General features: G+C 41.3%; 1 protein-coding gene across 1 annotated transcript in view; it reads left to right on the top strand.

Moving 5' to 3' along the window:
- The first annotated feature begins 6,242 nt into the window (after positions 1–6,242).
- The window catches only part of CDH5 (cadherin 5), a 35,667-nt gene continuing 18,466 nt past the window's right edge, over positions 6,243–23,443 (top strand). Inside the window, exons 1-3 of the mRNA XM_034425365.3 lie at positions 6,243–6,426; positions 19,539–19,758; positions 22,904–23,192. Of these exons, the coding sequence (XP_034281256.1) occupies positions 19,567–19,758; positions 22,904–23,192 (481 nt within the window). The 5' untranslated portion in view covers positions 6,243–6,426; positions 19,539–19,566. The remainder of the gene's footprint in view (positions 6,427–19,538; positions 19,759–22,903; positions 23,193–23,443) is intronic.

Here is a 23,443-nt window from a genome sequence, read left to right as displayed (position 1 = left end):
GGATACTATAAAAGTTCCATTCCCTCCCCACTCCAGGGGAAGGTTACTGCAAAATCGCCATTTCCTCCCAATCAGCTGGGATTCAGGAGGCAGAGAATAGATGGATAGATGGATAGTCAGAGGTGGTATTTACCGGTTCTCTGAACTACTCAAAATTTCCGCTACCAGTTCTCCAGAACTGGTCAAAACCTGCTGAATACCCTATGGAACATTCTCCCTCCAGAGATTAAGATGGCCCCAGTTCCACTGCACTTTTGTAAAGCCCTAAAAACTTGACTTTGTGCTTGTCCGTGAAGGGCCCTGTTTCCTACCTGTATGAGCAACATTGGTTTTCTGGATTGCTGTGTATTTTAATTTTTATTGTTTGCAATCCAGAGTCATTCTCTGTATAGATTGATTGATTAAAGAAAGAAAGAAAATACGCATTATGATTTTTCTGTCATTCTCTGTGACTAAAGACTTCCCCCCTGAGGACTTGTGGTTGGTTCAAAAATAGCTATGAGTTTCTGTGACCACATGAAGCCTTCTATGTTCAAGATTTATTTCTCACTTAGCTGAATTCTCTTTGAAACCACAATAAGGTAAAGGTAAAGGTTCCCCCACACATGCATGCTAGTCATTTTAGGCTCTAGGGCGCGGTGCTCATTTCCGTTTCAAAGCCAAAGAGCCAGCGCTGTCTGAAGACATCTCTGTGGTCATGTGGCCGGCATGACTCAACGCCAAAGGCGCATGAAACATTGTTACCTTCCCACCAAAGGGTGGGTATTTTTCTACTTGCATTTTTTACGTGCTTTCAAACTGCTAGGTTGGCAGAAGCTGGGACAAGTAACAGGAGCTCACCCCGTTACGTGGCACTAGGGATTCGAACCGCTGAACTGCCAACCTTCTGATCGACAAGCTCAGCATCTTAGCCACTGAGCCACCGTGTCCCTGCAACCACAATAGAACTGGCCATTTCTTTGAAATTTATAGTCCTAGACTCCTCTGTACATCTTGGAGCACTGTCACATCTCTGCTCCTGGAGTTCGGTTGTCCTTCAACAAGAAACGTGATGCAATGTCTTTGTAGATTCCCATCACAAAACTTCCTGGATTCTCTTGACTGTAATGAAACTAACACACACTACATGATGCAAGAATAAAAATAAAAGTTCTGATTTTCTGTTCGCCTGGAACAGGGAACGAGAGGATTTTTGCTACTCCATAATCTGGTGAAGTGGCATGAGGAATAAATGATGTTCTCATATCCCTCTTATCAGCATTTCCATGTCAGCAGGAGTGAAGATATTCGTGGATCATCATCAAACTGCTTTTGAGGAACAAGGAAGAGTAAAGGATGGTAGTGTAGAGTACATCTAGATATGCTTAAACACTGTTCCATTTTTAGGCATTTGTATGCATATATGGGGATGCGGTGACTCAGTGGCTAAGACCCTGAGCTTGTTGATCAGAAAGATTGGCAGTTCGGCGGTTCGAATCCCTAGCGCCTCTTAACGGAGTGAGCTCCCATTACTTGCCCCAGCTTCTACCAACCTAGCCGATCAAAGCATGTAAAAATGCAAGTAGAAAAATAGGGACCACCTTGGTGGGAAGGTAACAGCATTCTGTGTGCCTTCATCATTTAGTCATGCTGGTCACATGACCACGGAGACGTCTTCGGACAGTGCTGGCTCTTCGGCTTTGAAACAGAGATGAGCACCGCCCCCTAGAGTCGGGAGCAACTAGCACGTATGTGCGAGGGGAACCTTTACCTTCATGCATAGATGAATGAATGGATCACCCTAAGTCAGAAATGGGCCACCAATGACCCACTTGTCTTGAATTCCAGTTTCCATCAGTTCAAGATAATATCTCCAATGACCAGGAAATTGGAGTCCAGTATCTGGAAGGTCACTAGTCTCCCCCCCCCCACATTCGATCCTTCCAAACAAAAACCAAACACATTTAATTTTTCATGTTAATTTTATGACATGATTTCTATTAACTGAACATATAACTGTTCTGCATCTTTGCAAAAGATGGCCCATGCACAGTGCACAGAGGCACAGTGGCCCCCTGTGTGCTGCTGTGCTATTTCTCCTAACTTGCCTCGCTGTTAGGGCTCATAAAAATTAGACTTCAGCAACTTCTTAATGGAATTTAGAGCATAAACCTCCAAAATATACCAAAACCTGGCAGTAAGCAGTTTGCAAAGCAGAAGAGCGTTTATATAGGATGATTGGTGTGTCAATTTTACTGCCAGTAAAAATCCATCTGAGTCAATTTAAGTTTCATTCGAGCTTCAGAAATCGCGCAGAAAGGAAAGTTTATCAAGATGCAAACAATAAATTGCATTCCAGCACAAGAATGGAAATCAACCACAGGTATCGTTCTAAGCTAATGAAGTCCTCATGATGTTCTCCAGGGACTTCTGATTTGCAGGTCGCCAAGGATGCCACGAATGCTCCTTCAAATCTCAAAACCTCCATCAATGTAGAGCAGGGGTGTCAAACTCAATTTCATTGACGGCTGCATCAGGGTTGTGTTTCACTTTGGAGAGCTGGGAGTGGGGGTGTAGGCCAGGGGTGTGGCCATGGTGGGGTTGATATAGGACTTGTGTCGGGGGCACCTGTGGTGGCCAAGTGCTAAGGCAAGACTTCCCTGAGGCCCTCCCTCACTCTCATTAAAAGGTAAAGGTAAAGGTTCCCCTCGCACATATGTGCTAGTCATTCCCAACTCTAGTGGGCGGTGCTCACCTCCGTTTCAAAGCCAAAGAGCCAGCGCTGTCCAAAAATGTCTCTGTGGTCATGTGGATGGCATGACTAAATGCCAAAGGCGCACGGAACGCTGTTACCTTCCCACCAAAGGTGGTCCCTATTTTTCTACTTGCATTTTTTACCTGCTTTCGAACTGCTAGGTTGGCAGAAGCTGGGACAAGTAACAGGAGCTCACCCTGTTACGCAACACTAGGGATTCAAACCGCTGAACTGCCAACCTTCTGATCGACAAGCTCAGCGTCACTCTCATTATAATCTCCTAATTTACTTACTTCCTTCCTTTCTTCCTTCCCCTCTTTTTCATTCCCTCTTCATTCTCCTTTCTTTTTCCTTCCTTTTTCTTCTTTTTCTTTCCTCTTTCCCTTTCTCCTTTCCTATCCCTTCTTGCATGCTCAAATGCAAAAGGGGAAACACTTCTCCTTTTGTTTTGTTTTTAGTTTGTTTTGATAGCCCACTGCCAGCGAAAACAGAGCCCACGGGGCCGCCTGCACACACATCCCCAAGCTCCATTTTCACTGGCAGAGAGCTGCAGGAGGTCATTGTGGCTGAAAATGGGATGCAGGGGGTCACATGTGCCCCCCCCCGAGCTTAGTTTTCATTAGCAGAGGCACCGTGGGCCAGTCCTTTGCTGTTTCCAGGCTGGCCCTGCAGGGCAGATCTAAGCACCATGCGGACTGGATCTGGCCCCTGGACCTTGAGTTTGACACCCCTAATGTAGAGGAATTACAGGGATGATGGCAATGTGTTTCCTGCATCTCTTTTGTATTGCCATCAATGGAATTGGAATGCAATCAACGGAAAGCTAACGTCAGGGCAAAAAGATGCAATGTAGATTCGAGCAAGAGTGTGAGTCAGATTGCTTTACTTCTCTAACACCCACTACAGGGACTTAAATCGAGTTGAATTCCTATTTTCTTGGAAAATTGTCAACTGTAGGAAAATGATTTAAGCATTTGACCCCAAGCGTTCGTTAGAAGAGCTACAGTGGCAAGGTCGCTTGCTTGCCCACAGAACACACTTCACGATACAGTAAACTCATTCACTGTCATTTTCTTTTGTGTAGCAATTCTCATTACAGGAAACTGAAGTCAGGCTTACTCGAGGATAAAATTCACCATGAAAAAGGGAAACTGGAAGTGACTCATGGAAGTGCACAGTGGACATTCATGTTCCTGGCAAGCACGACTATATTTGCATTTTTTTTCTCTCTCTTTCTCCTCTGCCTTACCTTTTGCAAAGCATTGTTCTTTTTTCTTGCTTTTTTTCCTTTCTGTCTCTGTCACAAAAATCAAACAAACAAACCCAGCTTGCGTTTCAATACCAGGACACTGCTGTGGCAGAGATCCCTGAAGACGGAGAGGCAAGGAGCTGACTAAGAAGTTGGAGAAAGCAAATCCTGGAAGCAGCAGGTTATTGCCTCCAATTTGTTGAGCATTCTGGGATAGAGTTTTTGAAGACAAAAAAAACACTCTTTGGAGACTAAGGGACTCCAAGCTAAAAACTCAAAATAATGTCCAAAATAAAATGCCCAATGAAAGAAGTAAACTATTTAAGTAGCAAATCTCTATGGAGATTCACAGTCATCCAGGTCAAAAGGCAGCTTTGTTTTCCCTTGAAGACATTTTGCTTCTCATCCAAGAAACTTTTTTAGGTAGGGTAGGGTAGGGTAGGGTAGGGTAGGGTAGGGTAGAATAGAATAGAATAGAATAGAATAGAATAGAATAGAATAGAATAGAATAGAATAGAATAGAATAGAATAGAATAGAATAGAATAGAATAGAATAGAATAGAATAACAGAGTTGGAAGGGACCTTGGAGGTCTTCTAGTCCAACCTCCTGCTTAGGCAGGAAACCCTACACCACTTCAGACAAATGGTTATCCAATCTCTTCGTAAAAACCTCCAGTGTTGGAGCATTCACAATTTCTGGGGGCAAGTTGTTCCACTGATTAATTGTTCTCACTGTCAGGAAATTTCTCCTTAGTTCTAAGTTGCTTCTCTCCTTGATTAGTTTCCATCCGTTGCTTCTTGTCCTGCCTTCAGGTGCTTTGGAGAATAGTTTGACTCTCTCTTCTTTGTGGTAGCCCCTGAGATATTGGAACACTGCTGTCATGTCTCCCCTAGTCCTTCTTTTCATTAAATTAGACATACCCAGTTCCCAGAAGCACCTTTGGGATAAGTAGGTAGCAGCAGTTTGAAGCTTGCTCTCCTGCTCTCCCACCAACAGTCTTGATAATCTTCTAGCTTCAACTGAGGGTTGTTAGGCAGCTGTTTCCTTAGATAGCCTCTGACTTTACAGCTTGATCATTCAGCTTTCTTCTCTGCTTGGACAATAAGTTCCATCAAAGCCAAGCAGCATAAAAGGGAAAAGATTTGTTTGTACAAACAAAAGATAAATCAGCAGATGCCTTCTTTCTAGATTCCTCTTTGTTGACCTCAAGCATCTTCTCCTTCAGCCAACTAGCCTTTATCCTCAGCAAGCACTGAGTCTGCAAATTCAGTATTTCTTGCTGATGTGGCTTACTCTCAAAGAGTCTGGAGTTTTCCCTTCACCACAATTGCCAGAAAACATAAAACCTACATTTTAAAAAGGGTAACCACAAACATAGTATATCAGTAATAAAAGTTAAAAAAAATGTTACAGGGGTATTTTTAGTATTTATTTTAAATATTTAATCCCATGCTTCTATAAAATGCACTCAAAGAAAATTAAGAAAACCAATTTAAATACATTTTTAAAATATAATTGTGAGAATCAAGAATTTACAAGATACAATATATGCTTTTAAACCATAGTGGCTTCTATAACCTTGAAATTAATCACAGTGGATTTTTGCTCCTGGTAAGGTCACATCATCATCCATCAGGACCCCAGGAATGCATCTTCTCAATAGTAGCACCTGCCCCTTGGATTAAGGCTCCAGATTAAAAACATAAGACCAGAGGTCTTCAAACTTGGCAGCTTTAAGACTTGTGGACTTCAACTCCCAGAATTCTCCAGCCAGCTATGCTGGGAGTTGAAGTCCACAAGTCTTAAAGCTGCCAAGTTTGAAGACCTCTGCATAAGACTAATGCAAAGAACCAGTTTAGTATGTTTAATTTGTGAGAAACAGAAACTAAGGAATTATGGGAAAAGATAAGGGACTTGGTGCAAAGTCTTAAAGAAGTCCATAAGATTTCTCAGCCAAGAAAACACAAAAATACACACACACACACACACACACACACACACACACACACACACACACAAAGTTGAATTCCACTCTTTCTAAATTTTCACAATCCCCATTCTCAGCCTCTGGCTTGAGTTGTGTTTTTGTTAACAAAAGGCAAAGAGTCCTGCCATCCTGTTCTCTACCTCTTACTTGTTGGGAAGGTGATTAAGGGAATGACCCCAAGCGTTATCTCCTTCCTCCACTCTTCTCTTTGTAACATTAATAATATCAGAACAATAACAGGATGTACAGACTCAACAGAGGGGAAGGGCTGATCTCCCAGCTGTAGACCCATTGGCAACACAAGGAAGCTGATCACTCCCTGACTTGCTTCATGCAGTCAAATAACTGATTTTACTTTATCCAATACACTCCCCCCATGACTTGATCTAGAGGGTGCTTAGAGAAGATCGCAATCACCAGAATCTTTTCGAATTGCGATTAAAGAGGAAGCCAGGTAAGAAACACAAGATTTGAGATTATTTTTAGATTTTTTTAAAATCCCGTAATTGACAGCTGTGTTGCTTGTTTGCCAATGTTAGGTGACCCAGAGTCTCTCCTTAAGGATATTTTGTAGGCCTGTTGTCCACCAACTTTCTGGATATTTTACTTGGGATCAAGTTACCTTATCAGTGCCACCTTAACTGTCACTGGAGATTTTCCAATTGAAAAACAGTAGGAAGATAATAGAAGATTTTGTGGTTTAAGATAAGAAATTTGAGGGCTAGTTGTTACGTGAAAACCCAAACTGTTGCATTCAAAAAATTCAAATAAAAATTTAGGAAAACCTCTTAGGTTTTCTCAGGTTTTCATGTTTTCATGAAAACGGATGCTTTGTTTTCTAGAAATAAACCAACTTCACACAGGGTGAATATTAGGAGTGGATTTTAATTTTTTTTATTGTTGTTGTTATCTCCAAAATATGTGGCATAGGGAGGGTAGTAATAACACTTGCCTTACACAGTATCATTTATATTCCTTCCCTTACTTTTCTCCACTCAATATTCCCATTTATGGAGGGGAAAGTGTAGAAAATTAGAAAAAAAATCTCTCAACAGCCATTTTAGGATGGTGATTCACCTGTGGAAGGCCATGCTGACTCTTTGTGTTACAAAAACCTTACAAAGCCTTATATTTTTAAAATAGTTAGCCATTCTCTTAGGATACTTTGATCGGGATTCCTTCACTAAACTGGAAATTTAATTCAGTTCTAAGCCAGCTCTAGAATTCTGTTATTTTTAATTCATGTGATTCTGTGAGCTGAGCTGGGTATTTTAGTCAATGAGCAAAAAGTGCATTTATTGGTTCTATAAGATTATGGATTTGGATTATATTCTTAAAAACCACCAAAGAATTGTCATGATGTCTTTGCCATCTGCCAATGTCTAAGCATTTCTGAATGGGAGAATAATTTGTACTCAGCAATTCATGAAAGCTATTCCTTGTTCTTATGAGAAGAATAATCCATTTTCCATGTTTGAACTCTACGTATGAGATTTGCAAGAACTATTCTTCAGTTTATGTGTCGTACACATTTCTTTACTGCAACTGATCTTGCTTAACAAAAAAAAAAAATCAGAAGTTTGATAACGTATTTTCTGCCTAACACATTTTATTAAAAGACATAACCTTTTCTGAGTTAAACGTCTATGGAGATTCTCAGTCATCCAGGTCATGGTTTTCCCAGAGGTGGTTTTTTTTCCCCAAAACCAACTGAACTTCAAAGAAAGTCCAGTTGCCTTTTGAAAAAGCACCTTTGGGACTTTTGTGAATTGCCACTCATCTCAGAAAGCTTTCTGGTAAGTGAAAAATAATCGTCAAAAAGTTGTACCTTCCAAATCAACTGTTCCTCATTTTCAGACTTTTTCCCTCTTTCTTTTCTCCTTCCACTCCAATCTTTTCATGAGGTAAAAAAAAGAAACACTACAATCTGATTTAGACAACACTAAACCGTAATGTGCTTTATTTGTCTTTGGTTACATGCCATGTCTAGATACGGTATTAACATTTGGGAGTAAATCATGATGAATGAATATATGTATTTGTGAAGTATCGCATATTCAGGAAGGAAAGTTTGATGAAATGGGTGAAGCCATTCCAAATGTTGCCTGACCATGATAGTCTATTATGAGAAGAGAAGGAAGATGAAAAGAAAAGGAAAAATGACTTCATGTTGTACCCTGTTTCCCCGAAAATAAGACCCAACCGGAAAATAAGGCCTTGCATGTTTTTTCAGGATGCTCGTAATATAAGCCCTACCCAAAAATAAGCCCCAGTTAAGATCGTCAGCAGACGGAGGCATTTAGTACTATATTTCCCCCCAAATAAGACCTAATGGGAAAATAAGTCATAATGCATCTTTTGGCGCAAAAATTAATATAAACCCAGTCTTATTTTGGGGAAAACACAGTAGACTTCATATTGTAGCACCGTATTGCCAATCCTTCTTATTTTGTTTTATTTATTTGCTGTATGTTTCATTTGGTTTGCCTCAGCTCGGTTGCCTTTGTTCAGTAGACAAAACACAAATTACTTAATGACATTTTAGTCTAGTCTGTTATGCAAATCCATCTTGAATTATCAGTTTACGGTTCATGGAAATGATGATAAATACTTTTTGAGGACTCTAAAATAACTGCCAAGACCTTGGTTGTTATCATGCGTCATTTTTAATGAACTGTGGACAAAATACACAGGTTTGTGAAAAAAATAGCTTGACTCCACCTGCTCAGATATAGGGCTAAACCCAGGAAGTGTGAGACTGATGCATACCATCATCCATTGAAGCTAACTTTAGCCTGGTTACTTTCTCTCTCACAGGCTAACCTGAGATTATTGTTGTTTGGGGAAGAAGAAAATATAAATCTAAAACAGGCATCAATATTGAAAGGCCCTCTTCAATGAAACGATTAAAGGTCCAGGAGCTTTATTTTCCTCCACATCTGGTTAAGCTGCAGCAGATAAAATAAAAGTCGGACTCAGGGGAAATTCACCTAAACAATTAACAGCTTTGGAGGGATTTGCCAAACTGGATAACCTGTTCTCATATCCTGCTTTTGTTGAAGCAAGTTATTGTAATGGAAAACAGGATATACATATATATATATGGATTTGTATAGTCCTTTCACCTTTAGAAGCCCTCTGTGATTGATTGCCTTTGCCGAATTGTAAGAACATCAGATATTGGTTTGAAAAGAGGGGGGGAGCTCTTCTCTAGCTTCACACCCCCAAATGAAAAAAAAAAGGGCATAAATTGCTTAAGTTAATAAATGCAATGCCCTTGCTAGCTTTCTTCTCTGAGAACAAAGGGAAGGATGTTGGCTTGTAGCTGTAGATTCTTCTCAAAGCAGTTCTCTCTGGAGCAGATCCCTGGACACTGAGGTGAGAAAGGTTTTAGGAAAATTAAAGTTGCCAAGTTGTTTGTTTATTCTTTTTCCCCCCACACACAAATATCATAACTGAATGAAAAACCAATCTGTAGGAGGCAACGCCCCTTCCTTTTTGAGCCCCAACACTATCAGAAGGCACAGGAGAAAGCACCCTGGCTAAGCTTAAGCAGGATCTAAGCAGACCTGAAATGAATCTGTGAGGGACTGAGAAAAAAATCGTCCCATCACAACCATTATACAGATTGACTACATTATCCGCTCCAGAAGATTATAGAAGAGCTAGAATGAACTTGCAAGGCCAGCTGTTTGGTTTAGCAGCATGGGTCAGAAATCAACAATTGGGCTTGGAGCAGTGGTGGGATTCAAATAATTTAACAACCGGTTCTCTGCCCTAATGACTGGATGGGTGGGTGTGGCCATGGGGGACGTGGCCAGGGGATGTGACAGGCAGCACTCGGCCTCCTGCACCACCCTGGGAGCAAAAATGGGTCGTGTGGGGGTGTACCCCCCTGCCCCCATTTTGGGCCTAGTAGGCCTCTCTGCAGCCTCCTGAGAGCCAAAATGGGCCTCAGGGGGACTCCAGGAAGGGGCGTGGCCAGCCAGTAATTTAATAACCAGTTTACCCGAACCGGCCTGAACCGGTTGAATCCCACCACTGGCTTGGAGTTTTGATCATAACTGGTTACAATCATTAAGTGCAGCAGTTGTAACTTTGAGGATGGGATGTAACTACATTTTTTGGAGTCCATTCTAATTGTGAATAGTCGTTAAGCAAGGACTCCCCATACAAGTAAGAGTAGAATGCACACCCCTTATTTTAAAGGAAAATAGCTTGCCACCAATGGGGTTTGCTTGCAAAGGTGCACAGAAAAATAGATCCATTACCAGAATGGCTGTCAAGAAAATGCATATAATTTTCCACACACTCTTCTACGCCTCTTCTTTTTTTGGCTAAGTTCACAGGATTGTATAAATGAGCTGTAAAGGACCTACACAGGCAGGAGAATGAAAAATGAAGTGTGTATAAAATGGGCAGATTCTAGTACAGAGAGAGAGGGAGAGAATGATACACTAGTCAGAAAGTGATTGAATATTCTGCATTCCATGAAGACAAAATGTTGTGCTCCACATTATAAATGGAGCCTGTGGCAGAAATCCTCCAAAGCCACACCCTTCAAGCAATTTTTGTTTCCTTTCCCCTTTTTATGGAAAGGCAAAAGACGGTCCCTTCAAACTATGGCCAGAATTCATCAGGATTTTATTTCAGTTCTGGTTTAGGGTAGCTGGAGAGATGCCACATATGCCTAAAAGAAGGGAAATGCATTTTCCAGTTTCCCAGCAATGACTCCCAGCCCTCCTGTGCCTCAGCTTTTCACAATTTAGTGTGAGCCCTTTGGGCAGGCTTTTTTTTTTTCCTCCCTCCAATAGTACATTTTTTGCAAAGGTTTTGTGAATTGCAGACTTCAGCACAAAATTCTGAAAAGTGCAGGTTTTGGGCAGCACGTGCCTTCCTGTTTGCCTATGCTAGGGAAAATATCCTGTTTGGGCACCCTCCGAGCTCCTCCCAACGGCATTACGGAGGCCAGTCTCAATTGTCATGAGAAACAGGATCACAAGAATGTAGATCAAGCTAAATAGGAAACAGGTTAAATTCAATTTAAAAGAAAAAAAAGGAAGAACTGCAATGTCTACGAAGCCAAAAGAAACCAAACCAACTTTCTTAGTCCAGACACGTTCAAACTGTTTATGGAGATTCTCAATCATCCAGGTCATGGTTGTCCCAAAGGTGCTTTTTCAAAAACCCAACTGGATTTCCTTTTTTCCTTGAAAAGAAGCTTCTTGGATGAGAAGCTAAACGTTGCCAAGGGGGAAAAAAAAAACCAAGGAAGTCCAATTGCCTTTTGGAAAAGCACCTTTGAAATATGCCTCCACAGGCTTACAGTAGTGGCCAAAATTATGGAAACCTTTTGGGAAAAGTGTATTTTTGAGGTTTGATGGCTAATAATACCATTTTTTTTTCTTTTTTGGAGTTTCAAGATAATCCTATTCCACTGCTGGAATGGCCTGGGAATAGCCCAGACCTTAACCCAATTGAAAATCTATGGAGCCGACTAAAGACACTTGTTAGTCAGAAGCAACCCAGCAATAAAACCCAGTTAATAGAAGCCATCATTCCATCTTGGTTTCACATTATTACAGCTGAAGAACTAAAAGACTTGGTTCACTCCATGGGAAGATGTTGTAAGGCCGTGATTCATCCTAAAGGTTACCCAACTAAGTATTAACTGACACGGTGATCATTTTTGTATATCTCATTTTTTTCTACGTGTTTCACTTTTCTTCTTTATGCTGTAACTGTTCTTCTAATAGCAAATCCTTCATAAAACTTATTGCATTACATTCTTGATTAAATTATCTTTCCATTAATATATAATTTTATGGTACTACTCCCCCCAAAAAGGAGTGTTATTAGCTAGTTTTAGAAAATACACTTTTCTCAAAAGGTTTGCACAATTTTGGCCACTACTGTAGTATCGATACAACCACCAAGTTGGGTTTTGATTTCTCACACCTATTAAATAGGCCTCCTGACCGCTGAATGTATGCTTACAAATTAGACAAGAGTGAACGGACTGAAATTGTACCATGGCTCAGAAGTTTTGCATTCTCATACCACCCCGAACTGGCATTAATCCATCACGGGAGGGTGATTGAGTAACAACAGCGATGGTTTCATAATACAGGGAAAGATAAATGAATTAAGCCGGTTGGATTCTCATAGCACACCAAGCCACAAAAATGTAACCAAGGCTAAAACTAACTGAGTTAGCAAACACAACAAAGGTAGAAACTAGAATTTCCACAGGACTCCAGCTAATTAACAGTTTCTCCATAGCTGTGCATGTTTTTAGAGCTCTGGCCTCAACCGTTATCATTTATTCTTCTATGTAAGGGAGTAGGTAGGATGTGTTGCTATGATGGATTTTCTACGTATTTTTAAAACCTTGCCATTTTGAACCTTACAAGGGAATTCCCATCTTACAAAAGGGGGTGAAGGAAGGAAGTTTTATTACTTTGAAAAGCTGGGCATCCAATTAATGGTCACCATTTCTCAGATTCCTTTTCTATCAAACTTTCAGAAGGCAGGGAAGAACAAGGAAGGGAAAAACAAGAGAAAGACAGAAAGAGGAAGGAAGGAAGGAAGGAAGGAAGGAAGGAAGGAAGGAAGGAAGGAAGGAAGAAAGAAAGAAAGAAAGAAAGAAAGAAAGAAAGAAAGAAAGAAAGAAAGAAAGAAAGAAAGAAAGAAAATGTTAAACTTTTAAAAGCTTTAAGGTAGAAAGTATTTAAGAGAACCATGTGCTAACAACAAAAGATTTAGCATATTAGCATTAAATAATGCAATAACAAAAAATTCAAATATTCCTATTGTGCCTATTATATCTAATCATTACAGATTCCTGCTTTTAATGGAGATTCCAACTCCATTAAATTGGAGAGTAGGAAAGAAGCCAAATTATTCCCCAGCAGAAGATATCCTAACCAATAAGCCTAAAATTTATATCAGAGATGGGCAAATTGAGAGCCAGGGATTCCTGTGGCCTCTGAGTCTTTCTCTTTATTTACTTAGCAAAGTGCACTTAATGCACTTAAAAATGCACTTTAAATGCACTTAAAAGCACTTTTTAGTGCACTTAAAAGCATTCAGTAATGCATTCAGTGATGCAGGAATGCATTCAGCATTCAGTAACGCACTTAAAAGCATTCAGTATCTGACTGGAGAGTAATTGTATATTTTAAATGTTCATTCAATTGAAATGTAAACAAAATGGATTCTAATTACATTTGGGTTCTTAAGGCGTTTTGGAATATACGATCCTTTACTCAAGTCTGATTGTCAGCTCAGGGAGAAAAAAATGGGCATTGATTTAATTTCTTATAGATTTTATTACACGATTTTCAGTTTTTTTCATAGAAACATCATAAACAATGCAATCTATTCCATTATTGTTTATTAATCAACTTTTCCAAAATAGAATTCTAAAGACTTTCCTTTGTGTTTTTAAATGTACTTGGGTTGGGTGGGGGAAACCTTCTGGGAACTATTTCTATCTCTGCCCAGTTCAGTTTCTTGGAATTGTAGGAAACCTGAAGCTCTGGTAGAAATTCAGGTCTTTGCCCAGATCTCATGACTGCATCATTTCTCTCCTGCAGTAGGAAGAAGGGGGTGTCTAAAGATTTCCCTTGATATCCTTAGGAGTCACTTGCTCTAGTCAAGCTTTTGCCATCTGGAGGAAGTCAGCCATGTGGTCATTCTCTTCTCCTTCCTTTAATCTCTAAGCAACACATGTCACGGAAATCTTGAATGCTATGAAGCTTTCTTTAAACTGCAACTCACATCAGCAGCCCTGGAATTCAGAATCCAGGTCCCACCCCATTTCCTCTGAAGGAATCTTGGCACATCTGGGAAGCAGTTGGAGCGCAAATGCATGACTGATGCTTCTATTTTCTTCAGAACATCGTAGAACTGCTGACCACATTGAACAAACTTCTTTAGCCATGTTGTCATCTAAACAAGAACACCATTGAAAGGGTGACAAAACCAGAGACTCTTCATTAAAGTCCAGAAGCATGGCTTATTTTATTTCAAGTGTGGACCCACTTGTTCTCCAAGTCCAGACTCACAGCGAGGGTATGATTAAGCAATCATCAGTCTATTCAGGAAAACAAGGTAGAGTTCAAGAAGGAGGAGAAACAGAATAAATGTTGCACTGGGGATTCTTCTGTTCCACTTAACTTTTCATCCATTATGACCATTTGGAGATAGAACAGTGGGAAGAACTAAACTATTCTTCTTCACAATTCAAGAACAGCAGTTCAACCACAGTTCTTCAGTGTAATTATTTAGTTTTATATAATTGCATTACATACAATTATATAAAGCTAGTAGCTCAGGATGTCAGCCAAGGAGCACGTCTAGCAAACTGTTGACAGCAGGTTTTTGGCAGGGGTGTCAAACTCAAGGCTTGGGGGCCAAATCTGGCCCGTGTGGTGTTTAGATGTGGCCCACAGGGCCGCCCTGGAGATAACAAAGGTACCTCTGCCATTCGTGGCAGCTCCATTTGTGCTGGCAGAGGTTACAGAAGGCCATTGCAGCCGAAAATGAAGCTTGGGAGCCCATTTTCACTGGCAGAGCACTGGGCCACCAAAGGTGCCTCCAACATGAGTGATGTTGAGCTGGCCCTGGCTCCCTGAGGTCAGACACAACTCTGATGCAGCCTTCAATGAAAGCAAGTTTGACACCCTTGATCTACGGCAATGTTAACCTTAGCAAGTTTAAGATGTGTGGACTTCAACTCCAAAGAATTCCCCAGCAAACCTGTTGGTTCAGGAATTCTTGGAGTTGAAGTACAAACATCTTAAACGGGATAAGGTTGAGAAACAACAATCGAAGGACTACACAAATGAGTGGAAAGTTATTTTTGAAGGTATCTATTCCAAGATACACTTTACAGATTTACAGAGTTGGAAGGGACCTTGTAGGTCATCTGGTCCAACCCCCTGCCCAAGCAGGAGACCCTACACCATTTCTGACAAATGGCAGTCCAGTCTCTTCTTGAAAGCCTCCACAGATGAAGCTCCCACAACTTCTGAAGGCAACTTCTGTTCCACTGGTTGATTGTTCTCACGGTCAGGAAATTCCTCCTTATTTCGAGGTTGAACCTCTCCTTGTTCAGTTTCCATCCATTATTCCTTGTCTGGCCTTTGGGTGCCTTGGAGAATAGCTTGACCCCCTCCTCTCTGTGGCAGCCCCTCAAATATTGGATGTATGTGATGGGGCCAGGGCAATGGACTGGATCCATCCCTTGTTAATATAGGTCAAAGGAAGGAGAAATCACTATTTCCTGAGATAGTAAATCTGATATTTGCAATATTAGAACAGTCTTTCCCAATATGATGTTCTCCAGATGTGTAGGACTTCAAGGACAAGAATTCCCAATCTCCATAGTCAGCCATATTGACTGGAAAGTATAGAATTTGAAGACCAATGTTATTTGGAGGACAATAGCATCAGCAGTGACAGTCACAGACTTTGAAATTTTGGGTGTGACATGGAGATTAGAGCTCTGCTTTTTTTTTATTTGTGTGCAATGTATACAACACATGTTAAAAATAGGCAGGACTTTGATCACCTGGTGGTGGCATCTTTTGGAGTCAGTGGAAGTCGTTGAAGGCATCAAGCTGGGGAAAGCTGTGTTAGAAGATATTCTCAAAGATCAATCAACGTTTATTTCCCAGCAACTTCTATCCATCATTCCTAGTGCTGCTTTTTGTTTTAATTATTTTTCTATAACAATTGCAAACTTTATTTTCTAGCTGAAATGCAATTTGTGGTATACAGAGACTCTTTTGGCCAAAGTAACCTCAGAGTTGGTCGAGATGCAAAATCATTTGATCTCAGGAACAAGCTAACAAGTTGCCCACAATTATTACAAACCATAAAAACTGCATATTTTGTGCATATTCACTCCTCCAGAGCAATTATCTAGGCCAAGAGCTCCGATTCAGAAAGCCATCTATTATTTAGCTAAATGTTTTAAAAGATGTTTTCTTTTAAATACTTAAAATTATCAGCCAGTATGTATGATTTGGCAAGAAATTGACATTCATATTTACTAACACAGTTCCCTTGAGAGAGAAGAGTAATAGAGATGTTAAGTGTCTTTTTAAAATGTATTAACTTTTCCTTGGGAATTGTGATTCTGCAAATTAGCAGAAATCTTGGGTGGAATTGCTGTCCAGGTATAATTCCCAAGATTCTTTGGAGACAGGGCCATGAAGAAAAAGCCTCCATCTTTGAGAATGAATACATGACCACTTTTTTAAAAAAAATCTTGGAAAATTAATTCAAACAGAGATAGTACTGTAGATCAAGTTGGGTATAAACCAGGGGTGAAGAGCAGTTCCACTGGTTAATTGTTCTCACTGTCAGGAAGTTTCTTCTTAGTTTTAGGTTGCTTCTCTGTTTCTTCAGTTTCCATCCATTGCTTCTTGTTTTGCCTTCTGGTGCTTTGGAAAATACATTGCCCCCCCCCTTTCTTTCTGGCAGCCCCTTAAAAGCCTGTTGCCTATCACACTCTTGGGCAAAGCATGTGAGCCATTTCCTCCTTTCAGTGGTCCATGAAAGTACATCTATATTATGTAGATAATAAAGTTGAAAAAAGGTGAACAACATTTTTACAGAACTATAGATATGTTGATGCTGGGTGTGACAAGGAATGGCTGGGAGGGGAGGGGCCAGGAGAGGCACCCCTTGAAGTGAGTGACATTGAGTTGGCCATGCCTACCCAGTCACATGACCACCAAGCCACATCCACCAAGCCACGCCCACAGAAAATTTTTAGATTTCATCACTGGTATAAACAGTTTCTATCCCGTGGTTTGGGTGGGGACCATTCCATCGTTACTGTTGCTGTTTATATCATTTGTCTGCTTTCCCAAAGGATTGAGGTAGCCCATATCCTAAATGTCAGTTTAGCTTGCAGGAAAAATAATGCAGTCGTCAATTTTGGACCTGCTGATTTGCGACTCAGAAAATGCCAGGGATGAAATCCTTCCAGTTGTTCACCTTAAGCAAAGGAACATTAATAGCCTTCTGGGTGGAGTTGCATATGCAGTTCTAAAACAGGGATGTCAAACTCACAGCCAGCAGGCCAGATGCGTCACACACTGGCCACGCCCACCCCCCGGTTTAGCGAAGGGGGGAAGTTGCGATACGTCACGTGACAACAACATGTCGTCGTGAGTTTGATACCCCTGCTCTAAAAGGTAGTCTGCTTCCTTGTTATTTTTTTTTTTTAATCACACACCACTGCTAGGTGAAACTGATACCTCATTGTTTCTAAACCAGCTTCTTTTCTAGCAGTATCTGGTTAAAAGAAAAAACATAGCTCCTGAATGAACACATGGAAATCTCAAAAATATTAATATTAATTATTATGAAATATGAATTATATATAAATATTAATTATATAAATAGTATTAATTATATATAACTATTAATTATATAAAAATATTAATTATTATGAAATATCTTCTCTGGTAATATTGTATTGCAAACTAGGACATACAAAACCTTTGCTAGACCAATTCTTGAATACAGCTCATCTGTCTGGAACCCGCACTGCATATCGGACATTAATACAATTGAGCAAGTCCAGAGATATTTCACGAGAAGTGTCCTCCACTCCTCTGCTCACAACAAAATCCCTTATGCCATCAGGCTTGAAATTTTGGGCTTAGACAATTTAGAACTACGCCGCCTTCGGTCTGACCTAAGCATAGTACACAAAATTATCTGCTACAATGTCCTACCTGTCAACGACTACTTCAGCTTCAACCACAATAATACACGAGCACACAATAGATACAAACTCAAGGTAAACTGCTCTAAACTTCATTGCAGAAAATACGACTTCAGCAACAGAGTGGTCAATGCCTGGAATGCACTACCTGACTTTGTGGTTTCATCCCCAAACCCCCAAAACTTTAACCTTAGACTGTCTACTGTTGACCTCACCCCATTCCTAAGAGGTCCGTAAAGGGGGCGTGCATAAGTGCACAAACGTGCCTACCGTCCCTGTCCTACTGTCCCCATTTATTTGTATCCATTTCCTATATTCATAATCATGTTTAAAATTATATCTGTTATCTTATACATGCTTGATAAATAAATAAATAAATAAATAAATAAATAAATAAATAAATAAATATTAGAATTGGGGGATCTCAAAAAGAGAGACATTATTTAGAGAAAAGGCTAACCCTCCAGTTTTGAACTGAGAGACAACTTTATCTGGTGACACAAAGTCTACTCAAAAACTAGCCAGAGGAAGTGAGAATTGGGTGTTGGGGAACATGAAAATAGAGAGAAAGTTCAAATCATTTACAAAGAAAACAGAAGCACACTCTGATCTGGATTACATTTTTATGCCATATATATTGATGATGAAGGCTTGCCAGAAACAAAACTGGGAATTTGAACCAATAAATTAAGAATCTTACGAAGTCAGCATAGATCACGGTTCTCTGGCTTATCAAACAAGCTTCTCCTCAGAACTGAAGAAGCTTCTTGGATGAGAAGAGAAACGTCCTCAAGGAAAATAAAGTGCCAGTTGCCTTTTGAAAAAAAAAAAACACTTTTGAGACAACCATGACCTGGATGACTGAGAATCTCCATAGACATGTGGAATAAAGGATTAGGTTTAGTTTGGTTTTCAAAAAGAGCATTCGGTTTCAGGGATCTGCGTGTCTAAAAACGACAGCAAAAATTCACTATTAACTTTTAATTCACTAATTAAACCTTGAATTTCATTTTTTTTTAACCTGCTATTAGAAAACAGCTGGTGAGTAACAGCCCTAAGTGCCTGAAAACATTCTTATATGAAAACACCAACTAAATGTCTAATGAATCATCTGCCTTATACTATAGGGCAGTGATGGCTAACCTTTTTGCCATCGCGTGCCAAAAGCGGGGGGAAAGCGGGAGGTGGTCGCACACATGTGTGCCCATGCCCATAATTCTATGGACCCGGCCCCCTTGCATGCGCACGCGGCCCCCCCCATGCTCCCCCCACTTTTGGCACGCGAATGCATGGTGGGCCCAGTAGGGCCGTTTTTTGCTCTCCCCAGGCTCCAGAGCCTCTCTAGGCCTCCAGAGGGCCTCCAGGGGGTGGGGAAGGCCGTTTTCACCCTCCCCAGGCTCTTAGAGAGGCTCTGGAGCCTGGGGAGAACAAAAAACGGGCCTTCCCCACCCCCCCAGGCCCTCTGGAGGCAGGAAACAGCCTGTTTCCCTACTTCCGATGGGCCCAGAAGGCCCGAAAATCAGCTGAGTTCGTGTGCCCACCAATATGGCTCCACGTGCCAACTGTGGCATGCATGCCATAGGTTCGCCATCATGGCTATAGGGTTTTCTTTTCAGCAGGTAGAGTGTCTAACCTTCTCTGCTAAGTAAGATTGGACCTGGTTAACATTGGGATGACAGACCATCAAAGAATTCCAAGACTACAGGCTATACTGGGAAGTTCAAAAAAACAAACAAACCCCAGCCTTTAACAAATCTTTTGTGTTAATGTTGTGCCCATGTAGTTCACCAGATGGTTTTTGACTTCTTCAAACGCAGGAGTTTCCAAGATCGTTGAACGACGAAGATGGCGAGCTGCTCTTACTTCCTCCTCCTCCTCGTTTTCTTGATCCCGACGTCTTCTGGTGTGCATGGAGATCATTCCTCAAAGTCAAACACAAACGATAACTTGCATAAGCGAATGAAAAGAGAATGGATCTGGAATAAAATGCATATTCCTGAAGAGCAGAATGGGACTTTGCCTCATCATGTTGGAAAGGTATGCATAGATTTGGTCATGGTCAATTAGTAGTCATCCACCCAAGAGGTACCACAAGCAAATTCCTTGCATGGAGAAGGACTTTCGCTTTCCACTTGCCCAGCAAAGCCCATTAGGCAGAGATGCAATAGTACCTATCTACCTTTTGCATAATTGAATGCTGGCTTCCATTTCCTGATGTTCTGAGATGCAGGCAGCAAATCTTTGGGAGCATGGTTATCATGAAATCTGATGTCCCACGAGACATCTGGAAGGCCCATTTCAATCATCACCATTGTCAGGGAAAAGCAGATTTTTAGTGTGGGGTGTCCATGTTCTTCTTTGCAATTGGAACGCCATGACCCCTTTATTCAGGGGTGGGATTCAAAAATTTTAGCAACCAGTTCTCTGCCTGGTGGTTGGGTAGGCGTGGCCATGGTGGGCGTGGCCTACTCGGCCTCCTGCATCATGGCAGAGGGGGTGTTTTCGCCCTCCCCAAGCTCCGGAGGCTTTCCTCAAGCCTCCAGGAGAGCGAAAATGGCCTCTCTTGGGCTCTGGAGGCCCTCCAGAGGCCGGAAATGAGCCCATTTCCAGACTTCTGGAACTTGCCTGTTTTTTGCCCTCTCAAAGCTTCCATGCAGGCCCTGGCATCCAAAACGGTCCATGTGGAGACTCCTGGGTGGGCGGGGCAGGGCAGGGCGGGGCCAGCTAGTCCTTGCAACTACCGGTTCGGTGAACCAGCTGGAAAATTAGCATCCGAACCGGCTGAATCCCACCCCTGCCTTTATTGAAAAGAACTAAGTGGTGGATAATGGGGTAGGAGAAAAACTCCTCTTTCAAAAGATCCTGTGAAACTCCTGCCAATCCAATTAGATGACACTGGGATACATGGTTGAATTATCTGGTGGGCAAGGAGTCTTAATAATTTTAAGTATGCTTTCTTTCTGCTAGAAACTTCTCTAAGCAAGCATTCTTGTTCAAGCCATGAACACTCCTCTTTTTTTATATACTTTTTCCAGTTTTGTAACATGTGACATTTTCGCCTCATGAATGGCCTCTTAGTAAATTCTGAATGCACTCAGTTCTGAGAACCCATCAAAAAAAAAAAATGCTGAGACATTAGATATAAGAGCCTTTCTTGGACATTAGATACAAAAGCCTTTCTTGGAAGATTTGATAACAAAAGTACCCTCCAAAAAAGGCACTTGGAAGAAGAGGAAAGGAATTCACAGCAGCCTACACAGCTGACTTAACTTAGCTGATAGCACTTATTCCAAGAGCCCATCTAGGCAATACTTTTGACCTCAAAAGATCTCGCCTCTTTGTCACGGCAATCTGATTTATCCCACAAAAAGCAGAAAGAAAGAAAAACATGCACGCGGCCATTAAAAACCAGCTAAACAAAACCTTTTGCTAGCTAGGATGATTTGCAGGGCACGGAGTAAGTCTCAAAAGCTCCATTCTAAAGTAGATATTTCTGCATGACTCAAGTCTCATAGGGACCTCGAGGGGAGATGCATTTTCAAGATAAATCTAATAAGATGATGTTATTAATTTTGGATCAAGATTTGAATATACTATTTATATTGTATTCAACCAATTTTATATTAACCTTTTTGTACAAAACTTTATAAGCTTTATAGAACTATATAGGAGTAGTAACAGTAATGTTATGTACAAGGGTGGGCTTCAAAAATTTTAGCAAGGGATTCTCTGCCCGGTTGCTGGGTGGGCGTGGCCATGATGGGCGTGGCCTAGTCGGTCTCCTGCACCATGGCGCAGGGGGCGTTATTGCCCTCCCCAGGCTCTGGAGGCTTTTTCAAGCCTCCGGGAGGGTGAAAACGACTTCCCTGTGCTCCAGAGGCCCTCTGGAGGCCTTATCAAACTTCCGATAGGCCTGGTTTTTGCCCTCCCCAGACTCTGGAGGTTTTTTCGAGCCTCCGGGAGGGTGAAAACAACCTCCCCATGCTCCAGAGACCCTCTGGAGGCCTTACCAAACTTCCGATAGGCCTGGTTTTTGCCCTCCCCGAGCCTCCATGCGTGTCCTGCATTTACCTGCATCCAAAACGGGTCACTTGGGGACTCCTGGGAGGGGCGGGGTGGGATGGGCAGGGCCAGCCAGGAGTGGGATTTGGGGCTTCTCCGAACTGCATAGAATCTTAGCTAGAGGTTCTCCTGAACACCAGTGAATCCCCAACAGCCCACCTTTGGTTATGCATTATTTGCTGATTATATAGTTACAACTAAGCACAATACAGATGTAGAAGAAATTAGTATATTTTATTTCCGTTCATCATACCTTTAAACTAAAAGATCCATAATTTATAATAATAATCCCCAAACATTTAAATGAATTTACCTTTTTGCATGAAAAAGAAGCATTTTGGTGCTTTTTAAAGCTTTGTAAAAATTTCTTTTTGAATTCAAACTGTGGTTTTGAACTTTACGAACCTTTGTGAATCACCAATGTTTCTGCAGAAATATGACCTAAAATATGATGTGTTCTTCACACAAGTCCAAAAGCAAGATAAAGGGAATCCAATGACACCAATGATTCCAAAACATTAAATTTGTTCATTGACTTATTGAGGAAAAATTATCCGCATTTGGGCCTACAGCTAAGAATTTTCTGGAAAACAGAGAAAAGTTAGGTAGAACATAGATGCCAGAAATGGCAGAGGAATAGCTCTAGAAACTCAAAATCAAAAAAGTATACATAAAACTGAGATGCTGTAACCTGAGGTGGAACCAGGGGTGAAATTCAGCAGGTTCTGACAGGTTCTGAAGAACCGGGAGTGGAGATTTTGAGAAGTTTGGAGAACTGGCAAATACCACTTCTGGCTGGCCCTAGAGTGGGGTGAAAATGGAGATTTTGCAATATCCTTCCCCCAGGAGTGGGGTGGGAATGGAGATTTTGCAGTATCCTTCCCCTGCCACACCCACCAAGCCACACCATGCCCACCAAGCCACGCCCACAGAACCGGTAGTAAAAAAAATTTGAATTCCACCACTGGGTGGAACTATAAAATTTTCAGACCGTGAGATGGGCGTCAAATAAATTTAATAAAAATAATGAAATGTTAAAGAATAACAATGGTGATCCTGATTTTTTTTTATCCTCTCACATCTTTTAGAAGTGATTTTCTCACATACCTATGTGTTCTAGATCACCTCAACGATCAAGAATCCCAATGCCAAATATGTCCTTGAAGGGGAAGGTGCTGGGACGTTGTTCAGAGTTAATGAATTTACTGGAGATGTCTCTGTGACGGAAACGCTGGACCGAGAGAAGAAAGCTGAATATGAACTCACAGCTCTGATTTACAATCGTCTTACCAATCAACAATTGGAGGACCCCTCCAAATTCCGCATCATTGTTCATGACATTAATGACAACGCCCCAGTATTTGTTCAAAAGGTGTTTAATGGTTCGGTGGTAGAAATGTCGCCACTAGGTAAGCTTTTTACTCCTCATTTTGGAGCCAGATTGTCTAAAACAGGGGTCTGCAACCTTAAGCACTCAAAGAACCATTTGGACCCGTTTCCCACAGAAAAGAAAACATCGGGAGCCACAAAAGCTGGGTGGGTGTGGCCAACCCGATGTCACTCACTTCCACAAGTCACATGACACCCCCCCCTAGCCACGCCTATCCAGCCGGTCATTAGGGCAGAGAACAAGTTGTTAAAAAACACCGGGAACCACAAA

The sequence above is a fragment of the Pantherophis guttatus genome, chromosome 11, assembly GCF_059756535.1.
Source record: "Pantherophis guttatus breed Tessera chromosome 11, ASM5975653v1, whole genome shotgun sequence".
Taxonomy (NCBI): Eukaryota; Metazoa; Chordata; class Lepidosauria; order Squamata; family Colubridae; genus Pantherophis; species Pantherophis guttatus.
Note: the sequence above shows the minus strand (reverse complement) of the source record. Positions and strands in the feature narration are given on the sequence as shown.